This window comes from Schistocerca serialis, chromosome 1 (genome assembly GCF_023864345.2).
Source record: "Schistocerca serialis cubense isolate TAMUIC-IGC-003099 chromosome 1, iqSchSeri2.2, whole genome shotgun sequence".
NCBI lineage: Eukaryota > Metazoa > Arthropoda > Insecta > Orthoptera > Acrididae > Schistocerca > Schistocerca serialis.
The window spans coordinates 690143609-690163567 of record NC_064638.1 but is presented as its reverse complement, the minus strand read 5'-3'; the positions used below and the strand labels follow the sequence as shown (position 1 = coordinate 690163567).

Here is a 19959-nt window from a genome sequence, read left to right as displayed (position 1 = left end):
ATAGGCTACAACCCTGTCTCACTCCCTTCCCAACCACTGCTTCCCTTTCATGTCCCTCGACACTTATAACTGCCATCTGGTTTCTGTACAAATTGTAAATAGCCTTTCGCTCCCTGTATTTTACCCCTGCCACCTTCAGAATTTGAAAGAGAGTATTTTAGTCCACATTGTCAAAAGCTTTCTCTAAGTCTACAAATGCTAGAAACGTAGGTTTGCCGTTCCTTAATCTAGCTTATAAGATAAGTCGTAGGGTCAGTATTGCCTCACGTGTTCCAATATTTCTACGGAATCCCGACTGATCTTCCCCGAGGTCGGCTTCTACTAGTTTTTCCATTTGTCTATAAAGAATTCGCGTTAGTATTTTGCATCTGTGGCTTATTAAACTGATTGTTCGGTAATTTTCACATCTGTCAACACCAGCTTTCTTTGGGATTGGAATTATTATATTCTTCTTGAAGTCTGAGGGTATTTCGCCTGTCTCATTCATCTTGCTCACCAGATGATAGAGTTTCATCAGGACTGGCTCTCCGAAGGCCGTCAGTAGTTCTAATGGAATGTTGTCTACTCCTGGGGCCTTGTTTTGACTCAAATCTTTCAGTGCTCTGTCAAACTCTTCACGCAGTATCTTATCTCCCATTTCATCTTCATCTACATCCTCTTCCATTTCCATAATAGTGTCCTCAAGTACATCACCCTTGTATAGACCCTCTATATACTCCTTCCACCTTTCTGCTTTCCCTTCTTTGCTTAGAACTGGGTTTCCATCTGTGCTCTTGATATTCATGCAAGTGGTTCTTTTTTCTCCAAAGGTCTCTTTAATTTTCCTGTAGGCAATTTCTATCTTACTCCTAGTGAGATAAGCCTCTACATCCTTACATTTGTCCTCTAGCCATCCCTGCTTAGCCATTTTGCACTTCCTGTCAATCTAATTTTTGAGATGTTTGTATTCCTTTTTGCCTGCTTCATTTACTGCATTTCTATATTTTCTCCTTTCATCAATTAAATTCAATATTTCTTCTGTTACCCAAGGAGTTCTACTAGCCCTTGTCTTTTTACCTACTTCATCCTCTGCTACCTTCACTATTTCATCTCTCAAAGCTACCCATTCTTCTTCTACCATATTTATTTCCCCCATTCATGTCAATCGTTCCCTAATGCTCCCCCTGAAGCACTCTACAACCTCTGGTTCTTTCAGTTTATCCAGGTCCCATCTCCTTAAATTCCCACCTTTTTGCAGTTTCTTCAGTTTTAATCTACAGTTCATAACCAATAGATTGTGGTCAGAGTCCACATCTGCCCCTGGAAATGTCTTACAATTTAAAACCTGGTTCTGAAATCTCTGTCTTACCATTAAATAATCTATCTGAAACCTGTCAGTATCTCCAGGCTTCTTCCATGTATACAGCCTTCTTTTATGATTCTTGAACCAAGTGTTAGCTATGATTAAGTTATGCTCTGTGCAAAGTTCTACCAGGCGGCTTCCTCTTTCATTTCTTAGCCCCAATCCATATTCACCTACTACGTTTCCTTCTCTCCCTTTTCCTACTATTGAATTCCAGTCACCCATAACTATTAAATTTTTGTCTCCCTTCACTATCTGAATAATTTCTTTGATTTCATCATACATTTCTTCAATTTCTTTGTCATCTGCAGAGCTAGTTGGCATATAAACTTGTACTGCTGTAGTAGGCGTGGGCTTCGTGTCTATCTTGGCCACAATAATATGTTCACTATGCTGTTTGTAGTAGCTTACCTGCACTCCTATTATCCTATTCATTATTAAAGCTACTCCTGCATTACCCCTATTTGATTTTGTATTTATAACCCTGCATTCACCTGACCAAAAGTCTTGTTCCTCCTGCCACCGAACTTCACTAATTCCCACTATATCTAACTTTAACCTATCCATTTCCCTTTTTAAATTTTCTAACCTACCTGCCCGGTTAAGGGATCTGACATTCCACGCTCCAATCCGTAGAACACCAGTTTTCTTTCTCCTGGTAATGACGTCCTCTTGAGTAGTCCCCGCCCGGAGATCCGAATGGGGGACTATTTTGCCTCCGGAATATTTTACCCAAGAGGTTGCCATCATCATTTAACCATACAGTAAAGCTGCATACCCTCGGGAAAAATTACGGCTGTAGTTTCCCATTGCTTTCAGCCGTTCGCAGTACCAACACAGCAAGGCCATTTTGGTTAGTGTTACAAGGCCAGATCAGTCAATCATCCAGGCTCAAAAAAAGATTTATCTGAAAGTCTTGTTTACATGCCTGTCAACAAATCAGTATCTCTACTACCCAGTGAGTTGTTCTTGTTACTCCTAAATTAGTTGAACAGAGCATTACCCCATGCTTTTAAACATCTTGGCATTTATACCAAATCTCATCATTCATAAATAAACTTCGGTCTGTTATTTTTTAAATTACGCTAGTACTTGGTCTTGCCTCACTCCCTTACTCATTAAGCTGCAGATGTATGTATAATTGTATATAGTTTACATGCTTGAATATCATACAAAAATGTAATTTCTTTGTATCAATACAAAGCTACCCTGTGTGCTTCTACTCTGTCAATGATAAATGATGGTTCTTGTGCAATGAGAATATTCCACTGAAGTGCATGTCAGGAGCTTAATTTTCATTATTTAGTTATTTATAAAATTCCATAAAGACTGTTTACTAAATATGACTGGGGATTCACCATGCATGAGTGTTAATTTCCGACTGTGTGACTGTGACACGGTGTCTGATCATGGAATTATGTTATTTCATGCTGTAAATTATGTTACTATTTACATTTATGATGTGCATTTATTGTATATTTCAACTGTATGTAATGTGAAGTTGTGGTAGAAACAAAATAAATGTCCATTTGCATAAAAGATGGTAAAATTGTCAGAATGTATGGGATCCATTGTCTGAGTCAAACTTTAGCCTTTCTATTTTAGCATGAATTTAATTCTGTATAAAAGTGGTTTCCTGGTAAGTTGATGTATACACTATCATTTTTTCCAGGGTCATTTTTTACAGTATCACAATGTTTACAAATTTATAACATACAGTTTTAAATTTAAATTATTTTTGTGGTATGATGTATAGTTTAGTTATTATTATTATTATTATTATTATTATTAGTAGTAGTAGTAGTATTCACACATTCCTGGAAGACACTTGGCACAGTGACTGATGGGATTAATGGATTGAAAAAAGTCACAAGACAGTGTACAGTGTTGGACCAATATTCATTTGAGAATAAAACATCAATTCAAAACACCTTACAGCTGTCTAAATTTCCAAATTGTTATTTTATTGAGCAACCAGTAGTGACAATATATTACACCATCTTCAGGACACCTGACCAATGTGTAGGAAGATTTCCACCTCTAGTCCAGTCAAAATAGGGGCAAACATTCAATGACTGGTACCTGTAGTTTTTTGATATAGTGATTACTTCAGTCATCACCTGCTGAAACTGGTTGCTCAATAAAATAACTATTTGGAAATTTAGATGGCTGAAAGGTGTTTTGATTGGACATTCTGTATTGAACAGGTGAGGTCCCTCAACCATCTGTATAAAGATGGCCACTCAGAGAATATTCATTTGCTTCAGGCCACTACCTACCTTGGTCCAGTACACAGTGTAAGTACCCTGGCATTTTTGTATTTTGCATTGTCTATACAGTTCTGAGTTTTGTTCCTTGTGTTGTTACTCCAGTTTACCTGTCTGTTTCTGCACATAAAAGCAAACTTATTGGTAAATTTAACAGTGCGGGAAATATGTCAGTTACTGCTACTACTAACTTTCATTTGTATGAATTCAGCGGGCTCCAATAAACCATGGGACCAAGTTTCTTCAAGGAGTGCATGAATAATATGCCCATATCACATTTGTAGCATGTATTGTGTAAATAAAATTTATAGCTGTGTGGATTAGTAAGTAATTACAATCATTTTTCTATGTCAGGTGGACTTGGAACCTCAAGGACGACTGCATATTAAAGTTGATTTGAAATGGAAGACTCAAACAGGTATGTTGGTATAAGCTGTCCAAAGTTTGGAATGCAAACTTGTTTGTATTTACACAGGGGCTCTGCATGAGCTGTTACATGTGTCTTGTAACTAATTTCTCCCACAGGCAAACTGCAGCTTCCCAATGTCCTAACAATAAATCAAATCCCATAATTGCAGTTGAGTCTATGTGATTACTCCACTTCACATTCCCAAGCATTTTTAATGCCATAATTTTTGTGATATCTACATCTACATCTACACTCCACAAGCCACTATATGGAGCATAGCGAACAGTATTCTGTACCACTAACAGTCATTTCATTTCCTGTTCTACTCACAAATAGAGTGTGGGAAAAATGGCTGTCTGTATCCCTCTGTATGAGCCCTAATTTGTCTTATCTTATCTTCATGGTCATTACACAAAACGTCCATTGGTGGCAGTACAATCTTTCTACTTCAAATGTCCATTCTCTAAACTTTCTCAACATGAATCCTCAATAAGAACGTTGCCTTCCCTCCAAGGATTCCCACATGAGTTCCGGAAGCATCTCTGTAACACCTGCATGTTGTCCAAACCCACCGGTAACAAATATAAGAGCCAGCCTCTTCCTTTAATCTGACCTGGTGCAGATCCCAAACACTCAAGCAGTACTGAAGAATAGGCCACACTAGTGTCCTATATGAGGTCTCCTTTACAGATGAACCACACTTTTCTAAAATTCTCGACATAAACCGAAGTTGACCATTTGCCTTCCCTACTACAATCCTTACATGCTTGTTCCATTTCATGCAATATTACACCCAGATATTTAAAAAAATGTAACTGTGTCAATCAGTGTTTTCTACTTATCTACATTAATTTAAATTTTTCTTTGTTTAGAGTTACACCAACCAGAAATTTTGTCTAAGTCATCTTGTATCCTCCTGCAATCACTCAAAAACTACCACCTTCCTGTACACCACAGCATCATCAGCAAAGAGGCACAGATTGCTGTCCACCCTGTTGCCAGATCATGTATGTATACAGAAAATAAGAGCAGTCCTGTCACACTCGCCTGGGGCATTGCTGATGATATCCTTGTCTCTGATGAATAATTGCCATCACGAACTACTTACTGGGTTCTGTTCCTTAAGAAGTCTTCAAGCCACTCATGTTCCATGTTCCATGTGCTCATGGCTTCATTCCCAATGTGCAGTGGGGCACTGTGTCAAATGCTTTTTGACAATCTAAACATTTGGAATCTGCTAGCTGCCCTTCATCCAGAGTTTACAGTATATCATGTGGTGATGCAAGCAATGACTCATTAATCATGCTGTCAAAAGGTAGCACTTTGTAGGTTTTGTGAAATGCTCAACTTCACATTTACCTGCATGACACCATGAACATCCACACACAATCTTCCAACAAAAATGTGTACATTATTAAATTAAAAATATGGTGAGCTGAACTACTATAGCTTAATAAGCGCAACGAGGTGTACCAATTTTTTTCTATCACCGAGTGCACCAACTTGCAGCTTCATGTAAATTTATTATTTCTTTTTAAATTAGTTTATTTTTCTCTCAAATTGTTTTTATGATTAGTTTATGAAGGTTACATTACATTCAAACAATGGAAAATCCAGGATGGAATGTAACAACATTATGAGAAGGAAAGAGGAGATGCCGAGTCACACACAGGCACAACAAAAAGACCCCCACAATTATAGCTTTTGGCCATTAAGGCCTCCGTCAACAATACACACACACACACACACACACACACACACACACACACACACACACACGACTGCAGTCTCGGGCAACAGAAACCACAATGTGAGCAGCAGCACTAGTGCATGATGGAAGTGGCAACTGGGTGGGGGTAAGGAGGAGCCTGGAGTGGGGAGGGGGAGGGATAGTATGGTGGGGGGTGGCAGACAGTGAAGAGCTGCAGGTTAGACTGAGGGCAGGGGAGATGTGGGGGGGGGGGGGTGGAGTAGTGGAAAAGGAGAAAAATAAAAAAAGACTGGGTGTGGTGGTGGAATGATGGCTGTGTAGTGCTGGAATGGGAACAGAGAAGGGGCAGGATGGGAGAGGACTGACTAATGAAGTTTGAGGCCAGGAAGGTTATGGGGATGTAGGATGTACTGCAGGGAAAGTTCCCATCTGCACAGTTCAGAAAAGCTGGTGTTGATGGGAAGGACCCATATGGCACAGGCTATGAAGAAGTGATTGAATTTCACAATATTTATAAATGACTTTGTAGATAGTGTCGGAAGTTCCATGCGGCTTTTCGCGAATGATGCTGTAATATACAGAGAAGTTGCAGCATTAGAAAATTGTAGCGAAATGCAGGAAGATCTGCAGCGGATAGGCACTTGGTGCAGGGAGTTGCAACTGACCCTTAACATAGACAAATGTAATGTATTGCGAATACATAGAAAGAAGGATCCTTTATTGTATGATTATATGATAGCGGAACAAACACTGATAGCAGTTACTTCTGTAAAATATCTGGGAGTATGTGTGCGGAACGATTTGAAGTGGAATGATCATATAAAATTATTTGTTGGTATGGTGGGTACCAGGTTGAGATTCATTGGGAGAGTCCTTAGAAAATGTAGTCCATCAACAAAGGAGGTGGCTTACAAAACACTCGTTCGACCTATAATTGAGTATTGCTCATCAGTGTGGGATCCGTACCAGATCGGGTTGACGGAGGAGATAGAGAAGATCCAAAGAAGAGCGGCGCGTTTCATCACAGGGTTATTTGGTAACCGTGATAGCGTTACGGAGATGTTTAGCAAACTCAAGTGGCAGACTCTGCAAGAGAGGCGCTCTGCATCGTGGTGTAGCTTGAGAGGGTGCGTTTCTGGATGAGGTATTGAATATATTGCTTCCCCCTGCTTATACCTTCCGAGGAGATCACGAATGTAAAATTAGAGAGATTCGAGCATGCACGGAGGCTTTCAGACAGTCGTTCTTCCCGCGAACCATACGCGACTGGAACAGAAAAGGGAGGTAATGACAGTGACACGTAAAGTGCCCTCCACCACACACCGTTGGGTGACTTGCGGAGTATAAATGTAGATGTAGATGTAGATGTCATGTCTGGCAGTGTGTTCAGCAACAGGATGGTCCACTTGTTTCCTGGCCCCAGTTTGTTTATTGTTACAAATGGTTCAAATGGCTCTGAGCACTATGGGACTTAACGTCTGAGACATCAGTCCCCTAGAACTTAGAAGTACTTAAACATAACTAACCGAAGGACATCACACACATCCATGCCTGAGGCAGGATTCGAACCAGTGACTGTAGCGGTCACATGGTTCCGGACTGAAGCGCCTACAACCGCTCGGCCACACCGACTGGCTTTTATTGTTACATTCCATCGTGGATTTTCCATTATTTGATTACATTACATTCAAATATATTTAAGGAAAGAAAAAAGTCTATTATTTTACAGTAACAAAAATTATGAATTCAACAAAGCATGAGAGTATTGTTATGGAAACTGCAAAGATGAGTGATATAGATGTTATTGCCAGTAGTATTTAGAAGCAACAGAAGTCACGAAAATTTAACAAAACTCCAGGGCCAATGGGATCATTATTAGGTTCTTTAGTATCTACAGAGGAGTGACAATGTCGCTAGACTACACAGTTGGTGTGGTTATATCACAGACTGGCAGTGCCTATATAACAGTCAGGGAACAGAACCACATGAAAGGAAAATGAACTCATCATGTAAGGCAGTCTACATTTGAACCCACATAGTGACAGGCATGGAAATGCAGCACATGGCTGATGCAGATAGCTAACAGCTAAGCACTTGGCAACAACATATGGCACAAATGCAAGATGAGGTCCGCGGTGGGTGCACTCAAGGCAAGCACTAGCCCACCCAGCCCACTGCCATGCACAGATAAACACTTCTGCCAGCAGGTCTCTGCATGGCCTATGTGGCAGGTTTCCATACTATCCCACTGTGTTATCTGTGCCAACTCGTCTGCCTCCATCATGATATCTGCTGGTAGACATGCTAAATCTCTTCCCCCTGAAAAGGCCACTTAGGGCCAGAAATGAGCAGGTTAGGGTTGTGACCTCCAACACAGAACCAGAGGGGCCCTAGAGAATATGGCAGTGCACTGATCACTGCAAGAGGCAATTCCGACGCCGCTGGATGCACCAGAAGTGCCCAGAGACTGAGATAATGGGGGTGCATCATTAGAAGTGGAGGCAAGGCCATCTCCATTGCTGAAAGAAGGGAGGGAAGGAGGCAGAGGAAGAAGAGGGAGTATCAGAAACCATGGGAGGATGATGTATCAGAAGCCACAGGCGCCATGTCGGCAGCTGCAAGTGCGAACCTCACTGGGAGCCGAGGCCGCGGGTGACAGGAGCACAGCAGAGGGTATGGAGGGGGTGTCAGTGGGGAAGCATACCACAGCAATCGAGAGCCCTCAACCTGACCAATCATAAATGACCCTGCTGCCCGACTGACCGAAAGACTGTGGTGATGTTGTAGCAACAGGGCATGGGCACAGCCCATTTGCATGGTGGGTCAGCTGCTCCTTGCTGACATCTACCATGAACAACTACCAACCTTTGTGGCTGACAATGACACCCAGCAACCACCTCTGCTGCTGGCCAAAGGACCAGATCCAAACAACAGCCCAGGAAGTAAATGTGGTGGCCCACATTGGTTTGTAGAATGCGAATCTGAGTGGAGAGCAAATTCTGGACACCCTGCGGCTGGTGCCCATGCAAATTTTCCACCAGATTGCACCCAGTGAATGGCTTGGTATGTAGGCAGAAAACTCGACAACAATTGTCACAGGAAGTGGCAGACATATTTTTTCATTTGAGTCATAAACGTACAACCAAAGCTTCCAGCTCCGAGTTAGAAGCAGGTGAAACGAGACGGTTGTCAGATGCTAGATGCCATTGTGAATGCAAAAATGCTCAAACTCCTGTAACACAAATTACGTACCATTTTCAGACACAAAGGTTCTAGGGGATCCGCCAATGACAAATAACTGACAGTGCATGAACAGTGGCAGTTGACAATGTGGACAGTTCGGCAACATACTGGAAACTGAACAATGCATCAACCACCAACAACCACATGCTGCCCAAAAATTGACTCTTGAAATCAATGTGCACCTTTTCCCAAGGGTGCCTCAAGACAAGCCAAAGAAAAAACTGGCATAGTGGTGCAATCTGATTCTGTGCACAGGCCCTGCAAGCCCGTCCCAGATTTCAGTGTCATGATTGGTTACTGGACATGACATTGTGTCAGTGCTTTTCTATGAGTCATACACCAGTGCAGGCATTCAGCATCTGAAGTATGCAAGAAATCAGTGTCAGGGAATGTCACTCAACAGTGTTGCTCCTCCACTTCAAGCAGGAGGATCCCTTGGAGAATGACCTGGTAGCCGCGACAGGACATCAGCAACGACATGCTGGGCGGTAATGAACATCATAACAATAGTTACTGAGAAACAGGGCCCACCTCTGCAATCAATTGGCAGTTCTATCCAGCAGCTTGGAATGAGGAACAAATAAGGAAACCAATACCTTGGTGTCGGTGATGAGGAGGAACCTCGCTCCATACAGGAAGATGTGAAAATTTTTAATTCCTTTTCCACGTGTGAATAATTATGCTGTGCAGTGGAAAGTATCTTCAAGCTATAAGCAGTAGGCTGTTCAGTGCCAGCCAGGTTCCAATGGGACAGGTTGGCACCAGTGCCACATTGAACTACATCACAGAGCAGGCTTCAAGGTTTATCTGGCATAAAAGAAGTCAGACAGGGAGCCGAGCATGAACACTGCTTGAGCAACTGAAATCTCTGTTGACAATCTGCAGACCAGATAAACTTAATGCCCTTCTGGTAAGCTGATTAAAAGGCTGCAGATGTGCATAGCCCGGGAAATGAACTGAGCACAATACGAAATCTTACCCAGAAAAGAGTGGATCTCCTTCAGAGTCCTGGACACTGGCAAGTTGACAATGGCTTTGATGTGGTCATCCATAGGAACAAGCCCATCTTTATTAAGCTACTTTCCAAAAAATTCACCTTTGGGGAGAAACAACTGTGCTTTCCCAGTTTGCAATAAAGATATTAGAAAACTGACTGCAGGTTTTGTAGATTCTCCTCCCAAGTAGGGCCCATTACCTACATGTGATCAAGGCAATGATGAGACAGGGAATGCCCTGAAGCAATTGCCCCAAATATCATTTACAAATTCCAGGCACAGACAAGATTCCACAGGGCAGGTGAGTTGACTGGTAAAGCCCATTGGAGGCATCGAGGACCAGGAAAGTCTGAGAAACCATGCCCAATGGCAACTACAGGCAGGAATCATGCAAGGTGATGCAGGAAAAATACTGGCCCTCCCGACAACTTCACAAATAATTCTGCCTGCCGCAGTTTGGGATATGAATTCACGACATGTTGCCTGTTGACAGTCAGTTTAAAATTGTTGGAAAAGCGCACTGTGCTGTTGGACTTTGACTCACTGCCAGGGGGGTGGCTCATCGACTTGATGAAATAGGAGAAATGACACCTTGAACCTGCCAAAGCTGCAACTCTACCTTTACCTTGTGTATAATGAAAGATATGGGACATGGGAGAGAGAATTTAGGTATCCCTGACAGCTTAAGAGAAACATGTACATTGAAATTTTCCACCTGGGCCAAGGTTTTATCAAATTTTAGTTCTGTAGATCATTTTCCGGTTTATTTTATCGATATGATGTAGAACAAGTCAGATTACAAGATATATATGCACACATGAATAGTGATAATATTAATATTACTGAAATTTTTAGTTCTACACATGCAACTACATTTAGAGGTGCTATTTTTTTGTGATTTCTGAAACAAAAACTCGTCCATGGAGTAGAAGGAGTTGTCCAAAAGAAATGATTTTAAGCTAGATTTAAAACTTTCAAGTTTACTTAGCTTGTCAGTTGAGATGGCTTCAGTTCTTGTTATCTAGGGGTCTGATTCTTGAAGCTTCAAAATTTAACATCAAGTTCTCATGGTTGATTTGAACTAAATAAATTGGAAGATTGACGTTGCAGAATTTTTTATGTAAATATATTTTCCACTGATTTTCTCACATGTTAGGATATCATACAGTATTTTGATTTTTCACATTAACAAAGCTGAAATTACATTGTTCACACTTATTATACAAAAATAAGTCTGATCACATCAAAGTCAAGCATACGCCTCTCACACTCTGCGGAAATAACACTATTCCAAAGGGTTTACAATTTTTCTTAACAAATGAATTCCTACTAGTTTTCAATACTTTATTAATTTCAACTATTAGTTCATAAATGAATTCAGAAATAAACGTAGTAAACAGTACAGGATTGTGTCATTAATAATAGAAATTTTAAGTGTGCAAATAATTCATACTTTCAAATATTTCTTAAAAAAAAAATCTAGTACTTATTGATTGTAACATCAAAACTAAAATAGTTTATAAAGTAATTCCTTTTCATAAATGTTAGCTTGAAATATGACATACTCTGTATAAAATTACATGAAAGTTTTCAGGAAAGCAACTGAGATAATATTGACCTGTCCAAAATTAAAAAAATAATACTGGTATCTACAACTGCTATTGAGGAAAAGTAATGACTATGCACGTAGGATGTCAGAGGCAGCCTGAGAATCCAGCATCAGGGTTTCCAATTACTGACTCTCTCCAATGATTGACTCGTGGCCCACCAACTGTCACAAACAGTTGCTGAATGACCTGTCTGATGGTATCCATGTAAGAGCTGTCTTGGTGAATATACAACAAATAAAAATACTGGCAGGACCATTGGCTCACCCATTAAGCAGAAGGAGAACAACACTGAAGACCCAAAAAATTCTGTTGGCAGGAATTAAGATGCTACTAGCAGTGCAAACCTACTGAGCTCGACACAGGTGAGGATGAGCAGCACGTGATGCCAGTGCACCGGAATCATCAATGGTGGCAACAATGATGACTCAGCAGGATTTGAGGCTACCTGGGATATCCTGCAGGGGCAATAGGGGCTGTTTATTGTGCACACTTAATTGTGCCACGTGCCAATTATCAGATAGAGCATATCTTCCTGCCACTATAAGCTAATGCAGTTTGACAATTTGGGCATATGACAAGATCTATGCCCCAGTCTGAAACTCAGTATCAGGAGCTAACTGGATAATCAGGGTCCCAAATTAGCAATTCTGGATATGAGATAGCACATTTAGGACACTCAAAGAGATACTTGTGCAAGAGGTGTTGCTGATCTGTGGTCTGGGCTACATGAGACTGCCAAGTATACTGGTTAAACTTAACCGTGCCACCACCACATGATTTTGAAAATACTATGTAAGCAACCAAATAGAGGTAATGCTGGAGTTGGTTTAATAATGAACAAAAAAAAAAAAAAATAGGAGTGCGGGTAAGCTACTACAAACAGCATAGTGAATGTATTATTGTGGCCAAGATAGACACGAAGCCAATGCCTACTACAGCAGTACAAGTTTATATGCCAACTAGCTCTGCAGATGACAAAGAAATTGAAGAAATGTATGATGAAATCAAAGAAATTATTCAGATAGTGAAGGGAGACAAAAATTTAATAGTTATGGGTGACTGGAATTCAATAGTAGGAAAAGGGAGAGAAGGAAACGTAGTAGGTGAATGTGGATTGGGGTTAAGAAATGAAAGAGGAAGCTGTCTGGTAGAATTTTGCACAGAGCATAACTTAATCATAGCTAACACTTGGTTCAAGAATCATAAAAGAAGGTTGTATACATGGAAGAATCCTGGAGATACTAGTAGATATCAGATAGATTATATAATGGTAAGAGAGAGATTTAGGAACCAGGTTTTAAACCGTAAGACATTTCCAGGGGCAGATGTGGACTCTGACCACAATCTATTGGTTATGACCTGTAGATTAAAACTGAAGAAACTGCAAAAAGGTGGGAATTTAAGGAGATGGGACCTGGATAAACTGACTAAACCAGAGGTTGTACAGAGTTTCAGGGAGAGCATAAGGGAACAATTGACAGGAATGGGGGAAAGAAATACAGTAGAAGAAGAATGGGTAGCTCTGAGGGATGAAGTAGTGAAGGCAGCAGAGGATCAAGTAGGTAAAAAGACAAGGGCTAGTAGAAATCCTTGGGTAACAGAAGAAATATTGAATTTAATTGATGAAAGGAGAAAATATAGAAATGCAGTAAATGAAACAGGCAAAAAGGAATACAAACGTCTCAAAAATGAGATCGACAGGAAGTGCAGAATGGCTAAGCAGGGATGGCTAGAGAACAAATGTAAGGATGTAGAGGCTTATCTCACCAGGGGCAAAATAGATACTGCCTACAGGAAAATTAAAGAGACCTTTGGAGAAAAGAGAGCCACTTGTATGAATATCAAGACCTCAGATGGAAACCCAGTTTTAAACAAAGATGGGAAAGCAGAAAGGTGGAAGGAGTATACAGAGGGTCTATACAAGGGTGATGTACTTGACGACAATATTATAGAAATGGAAGAGGATGTAGATGAAGATGAAATGGGAGATACGATACTGCGTGAAGGGTTTGATAGAGCTCTGAAAGACCTGAGTCGAAACAAGGCCCCGGGAGTAGACAACATTCCATTAGAACTACTGATGGCCTTGGGAGAGCCAGTCCTGACAAAACTCTACCATCTGGTGAGCAAGATGTATGAGACAGGCGAAATACCCTTAGACTTCAAGAAGAATATAATAATTCCAATCCCAAAGAAAGCAGGTGTTTACAGACGCAAAAATTACCGAACTATCAGTTTAATAAGTCACAGCTGCAAAATACTAACGCGAATTCTTTACAGAAGAATGGAAAAACTGGTAGAACTGACCTCGGGGAAGATCAGTTTGGATTCCGTAGAAATGTTGGAACACATGAGGCAATACTGACCTTACGACTTATCTTAGAAGAAAGATTAAGGAAAGGCAAACCTATGTTTCTAGCATTTGTAGACTTGGAGAAAGCTTTTGACAATGTTGACTGAAATACACTCTTTCAAATTCTAAAGGTGGCAGGTGTAAAATACAGGGAGCGAAAGGCTATTTACAATTTGTACAGAAACCAGATGGCAGTTATAAGAGTAGAGGGGCACGAAAGGGAAGAAGCGGTTGAGAAGGGAGTGAGACAGGGTTGTAGCCTATCCCCAATGTTATTCAATCTTTATATTGAGCAAGCAGTAAAGGAAACAAAAGAAAAGTTTTGAGTAGGCATTAAAATCCATGGAGAAGAAATAAAAACTTTGAGGTTCACAGATGACATTGTAATTCTGTCAGAGACAGCAAGGGACTTGGAAGAGCAGTTGAACAGAATGGAGAGTGTTTTGAAAGGAGAATATAAGATGAACATCAACAAAAGCAAAACGAGGATAATGGCATGTAGTCTAATTAAATCAGGTGATTCTGAGGGAATTAGATTAGGAAATGAGATACTTAAAGTAGTAAAGGAGTTTTGCTATATGGGGAGAAAATAACTGATGATGGTCGAAGTATAGAGGATATAAAATGTAGACTGGCAATGGCAAAGAAAGCGTTTCTGAAGAAGAGAAATTTGTTTCATTGAGTATTGATTTAAGTGTCAGGAAGTCATTTCTGAAAGTATTTGTATGGAGTGTAGCGACATATGGAAGTGAAACATGGACGATAAATAGTTTGGACAAGAAGAGAATAGAAGCTTTCGAAATGTTGTGCTACAGAAGGATGCTGAAGATTAGATGGGTAGATCACATAACTAATGAGGAGGTATTGAATAGAATTGGGGAGAAGAGGAGTTTGTGGCACAACTTGACTAGAAGAAGGGATCGGTTGGTAGGACATGTTCTGAGGCATCAGGGGATCACAAATTTAGCATTGGAGGGCAGTGTGGAGGGTAAAAATCGTAGAGGGAGACCAAGAGATGAATACACTAAGCAGATTTAGAAGGATGTAGGTTGCAGTAAGTACTGGGAGACGAAGAATCTTGCACAGGATAGAGTATCATGGAGAGCTGCATCAAACCAGTCTCAGGACTGAAGACCACAACAACAACATGTAAGCAACCAACAAAGCTTGTCAAATGGGAGTTTCTCAGTCTCAGTATAGAGCTTCAAATTTTGGACAACTTCATATAAACCTGCACTGCTGGAAAACAAAATCACCTTATCATCTGGATAGACCATATGCCTTACCTGGCTGTGCAGAACAACTGGTGCAGATAATTCTCCCCCCCCTCCCCCCCCCCTTTCCTTTGCCTCATCAAAACTGGCAGTGTTGGGGGTGTCAGGGGTGAGAAACTGCACAGCAGGTGCCTTGCACACCCCCTCCCCCCACCCCCACCCTTCCCCCACTGGCAAGACAAGGGGATGAAGGAAGTCCACATTTTGGTTTATCAGTGCCTGCACGTGCTCCTGTTGCTGCTGATACTGCTGTTGCTCCCTGTCCTTCTGTAGGTGCAACTGTTCCAGACAACAATGCAGAAATGCTGGGTCCATTATGGCCCAAGTTAACACCAGGAAAATGGAAAAAGAAAAGAATAGGGGCATCATATATGTAAGACTTTCTACCTCGCCACTTCAGTATCTGCACAGGCATGATGACTGTAAATGCTCAGCACTGATACTTCATGGGCTGACGGTGGCTTAAGAAATGTAAAATTGTGCACTTCACAGAATGAAAACTACATAATATCCTAAGATTACAGTATCCATGAGTCAAAATTTGAATTTAGTCAACTCATAACAGATATCTGGATGCAACAATTTGTCAGAATATGAAACAGAATGATCATGTACGCTCAGCCATAGGTAAAGCAGCTGGCAGATTTCGGTTCATTGGTAGAACACTGAGAAAAAGCAAATTGCCTGTGGAGAAATTGCTTAGAAATCACTTATGCAACCCATTCTAGAATACTGCTCAAATGTATGGGACCCATACCAAATAGGACTAATGGGTGATATTGAAAATATATAAAGAAGGGCAACACAAATGGTTACAGGTTTGTTTGGCCAATGGGAGAGTGTCACAGAGATGCTGAAGAAATTGAGCTGGCAGATACTTGAAGATAGATGCAAACTGTCCTGAGAAAGCCTACTTACAAAGTTTCAAATACCAGCTTTAAATGATGACTGTAGGCTTACATATGAATCGTGCGGAGAAGATATAATTAATTGTAGCATCCATAAAGGCATTTAAACATTTATTCCTTCCACACTCCATATGTGACTGGAATGGGAAGAAGCCCTAATAACTGGTACAATGGGAAGTATGCTCCACCATGCAATTAATAGTAGTTTACAGAGCATCTGTAGTTGCAGATGTAAATATAGAAGTTCTAAAAACAAAGAAAAAATACTGTCAGTATAGGTTGTTCCAAAAAGTGCACATACGTGTATACAGAATGAACTCTGTTTTTCTAAATGTGATTGATGTGAATAATACTGTCAACATTATGTCAAACAATGGAATGTAACAATGTTGTGAAATAAAAGTTCCTACTCACCATAAAGTGGAGATGCTGAGTTGCAGATAGGCACAACAAAAAGACAGTCACAAATAATAGCTTTCAGCCAGTAAAGCCTTTGTCAGAAGTAGACAGGAAACACACATATATGCACTCATGCAAACGCAACTCACACACACGACTGCAGTCTCAGGCAACTGAGGCCACAGTCTCTCTGACACATAGTTCCCCACGAATGTCTTCATATTGCCTCATGGATGCAGTGTAGCTTTCCTTAAGTTTCTGTTGTCTCACTCATCTCTGTTCAGCCTGAGAGAAGCATTTACTGCATTGTGGAAAGAATCGCCTAATTGATTTTTCTCTCCACAAAATCAAAGGAGGACAATGAATCTTCCTGTGGAATGTGCATTCCACAAAGAATGCGTTGTACTCTTCCTCTCCTTTCATTGTTATTCCTCAAAGTAATTCTTCTATCCCCAGAATTTCTTCAAATGTTTGAACATCAGTTTACAAAGCATGATGTGACAGGCTGCCATGACAAATTACTATCCTTTACCATTTGATACTGTCCTGATACAATCTAATCTAGTTCTGTCTCTTGGAAAACAGGATGATCAGCTTCTCTGAAGACAGCCCTTGACTTTTGAATGTACATACAAAATTCAGCTCCTAGCAATATGTGTATCTTGCCAGGACACCACAAATCTGAATTAGTGAATTGTCCATTTGGCAAGTTCTACTTACTCATCTCTGTCATTTTCTCCAGCAAAACTAAACATTCAACAGACAACATTAGTTGCTTATGCAGGAGCCCACTTGTACACAGACGCTGTTTTGTTTGTGAAAGTGTTGCGCATATTCCTTGACTTGGTACTCGGCTGTATCACCTTTGAAATTTGAGGCATTGTGCACATGCTTTCAGTATGAAGCATGACTGTGACCCTCAATGTAATAGAGTACAACAAGTCTGCCATTTGCCAAAGCTCTCTTGCAACTTTATTCTTGCTGACAAAAGAAGCATTCGTTTGCCCGGGCTGACCTTCAATGAACAGTAACTTGATGTACTTGATTGATGTTTCTTATAGTGCTCATGTTGCATATCAGTTGGACAATTCTTCCTTATGCCATATTGTGCACATTGTAATGCTGTATGCAGTAACATGTGGTGTCATTTTCCACAAGTAGGGCAGGTAATGGATGTACATTGAGAATCCCTGTGGGCACTCTTCATGCAGTTGTAGCACACAGTGTTGTGCATCACAATGGCTTTGTGTTTGCTACATGCAGTTTGATTGAATTTGCTGCACTTGTGCAACATGTTAGGCTTGTTGCAAATGATGCTTCCAGCAGTAGTAGTGATGTAAATCTTTCTCAAATACTCCACTGCTTGCCATTGGAGGCATTCTCTTGTTTATTATCAGATATACCATGACATAGTGATACTGTAACCTTGCGACAATTTCAACTGATTTGTATTTGTTTTTGAGAAAAGCACATGTTTCTTTTAATGTCAGAAAGCTGTTTGAACACGGACTGGCTTCAAATTCTGTTCTTATAGACTGTTCAATTCATGCTATAAGGAGCTGTGACGTAATGAAGACTTGCAAAGAGACCTTGTGCTGTAATGCCATCAACACTTGCACAGTGCTTAAAGACTCATTCAGGAGTGCACAAAGCTCACTTGCACGTGCCTTTCTCATTGACAATAGCTTAATGGTTTCTTTGAATGTGAAGATAGTATCTGTTCTTTTGGACATGTCCAAAAGAACAGGTACCATTGGTGATCTTGCAGCTCTCGAAGCATGAAATTACAACCAAATTCAGACCATTAGCTACTTACAAGTGTTGATAAATATCAACAGGGACAGTTGAAAATGTGTGCCTCAACCGGTACACGAACCCAGGATCTCCTGCTTGCATGGTAGACGCTCTATCTCGGTTGGGGCACACATTTTCTACTGTCCCCATTGATATTTATCAATGCCTGTAAACAGATAATGGTCTGGATTTCATTGTAATTTCATTCTTTGCATTTGCCGGTGCAATCAACTGATTATTATTGTACAAGTATCTATTGCAAACCAAATCAAAAGCTATATTGAAATTAGTCTCTGGAAGACCAACATTTACAGTTAATGAACTAAGTAAATGATGATACTTAGCAGTGTCCTCTAATTCATCATTATTTATGACAAAACTCACAAACATGTCACAAAAATGTCTGAATTGCATTACATCACCAGTAAATCGTGACACTTTTATGGTGGGCAGCTTGATGCTATATTTTGATGTACTCAAGGTAGATCCAATATCTGAAAAAAACCTTATCACCTGCATTGGCATGATTCATCCGAATTGCTCTCTCTTTCTGTCTCTCTCTAGGAGGGTTTTTTTACCATATTTTCTAATACTTCTCAACAATCTTTGGAAACTGTTCTAGGCTGACACTATTACCCAGAGTGTCTGATTTACCTGTTACATGGAATTCATTTGTAAACTGTAACACCTGCATGAGACTTTCTTTTGTCATCGAGCATGTAGTAACAAGTTTCTTTCTTAAAACTTCATTTGTGATGGAAAGCTAATAGAGGCAGGCAACAGCAGAAACAGCTGTTAAAATAAGTGGGAACAACTGGAAGCAGGATAGCCAGACCAAGGTAGTTACCGTATAGGTGTGCCATGTTGCTGCTGCCGGCTGAACGAACATGCTGCTCCATTGAAACTTGTCCCTTGTCCCTGCTGTTCTGCCAATGAATGGCTGCTGCTGGACATTATGTCATCAAATCCATCACAATTCAGCCTGGAAGGACCAAAATGTTAGCATCCACAAAAAAAGTGTAAAGTGTAAATGTTATCAGAGGACCATGAATTTAGGAGGACTGTGCAATGGTTCGATCCATTCAGGCTGCAATGAAAAATGATATGTGTTAGAGAATCACTTATTACATACAGTTACGTTAACATTCACAGTGCAAAATATACATCTCCACCATTTAGTGTATGAGGCAGGAGTGCCACAAGCTACAACAGCTGATCAACCAAAAGTGCAGTCGCTATTGTTCTCACCTTGCAGTGACGAGAGATGGTTAGGCATGTCTGGATGGACAAACTGCTGACCATTGTCCCTTAGAAACAAATAACTCTAGAGTGGGCAATGCTCTCCAGTGACTCAGTCAAATGTGGCAACTGAATGAGTACAATTAATCCACAGTGAAGATTAAAACCATTGATCAAATATGTTGTAATTACATCCTCTACTGCATGAATAGAAGATGATAATTTGTGTACTCTTGGAAGTAGTGGGAATAAATACACATCTAATCTAGTTTTTCCATGAAATAACTAAATGTTTTTGAAGATTCTGTTATTCTATTATAAAATAATATCTCATTAGATATACTTATGGTATTCTTATACAGAAAACCATTTACAACTGTCACAATTATTTTACAAAATATCTTGTGGGAAACTC

The 19959-nt window shown here is 40.4% G+C and overlaps 1 protein-coding gene across 2 annotated transcripts in view; it reads left to right on the top strand.

Moving 5' to 3' along the window:
* LOC126480663 (calcium-independent protein kinase C) overlaps nt 1-19959 on the top strand; it is a 226365-nt gene that overhangs the window by 54647 nt on the left and 151759 nt on the right. For both annotated transcript variants that reach the window (XM_050103890.1, XM_050103897.1), the window contains exon 2: nt 3964-4027. In XM_050103890.1, the coding sequence (XP_049959847.1) occupies nt 3964-4027 (64 nt within the window). The remainder of the gene's footprint in view (nt 1-3963; nt 4028-19959) is intronic.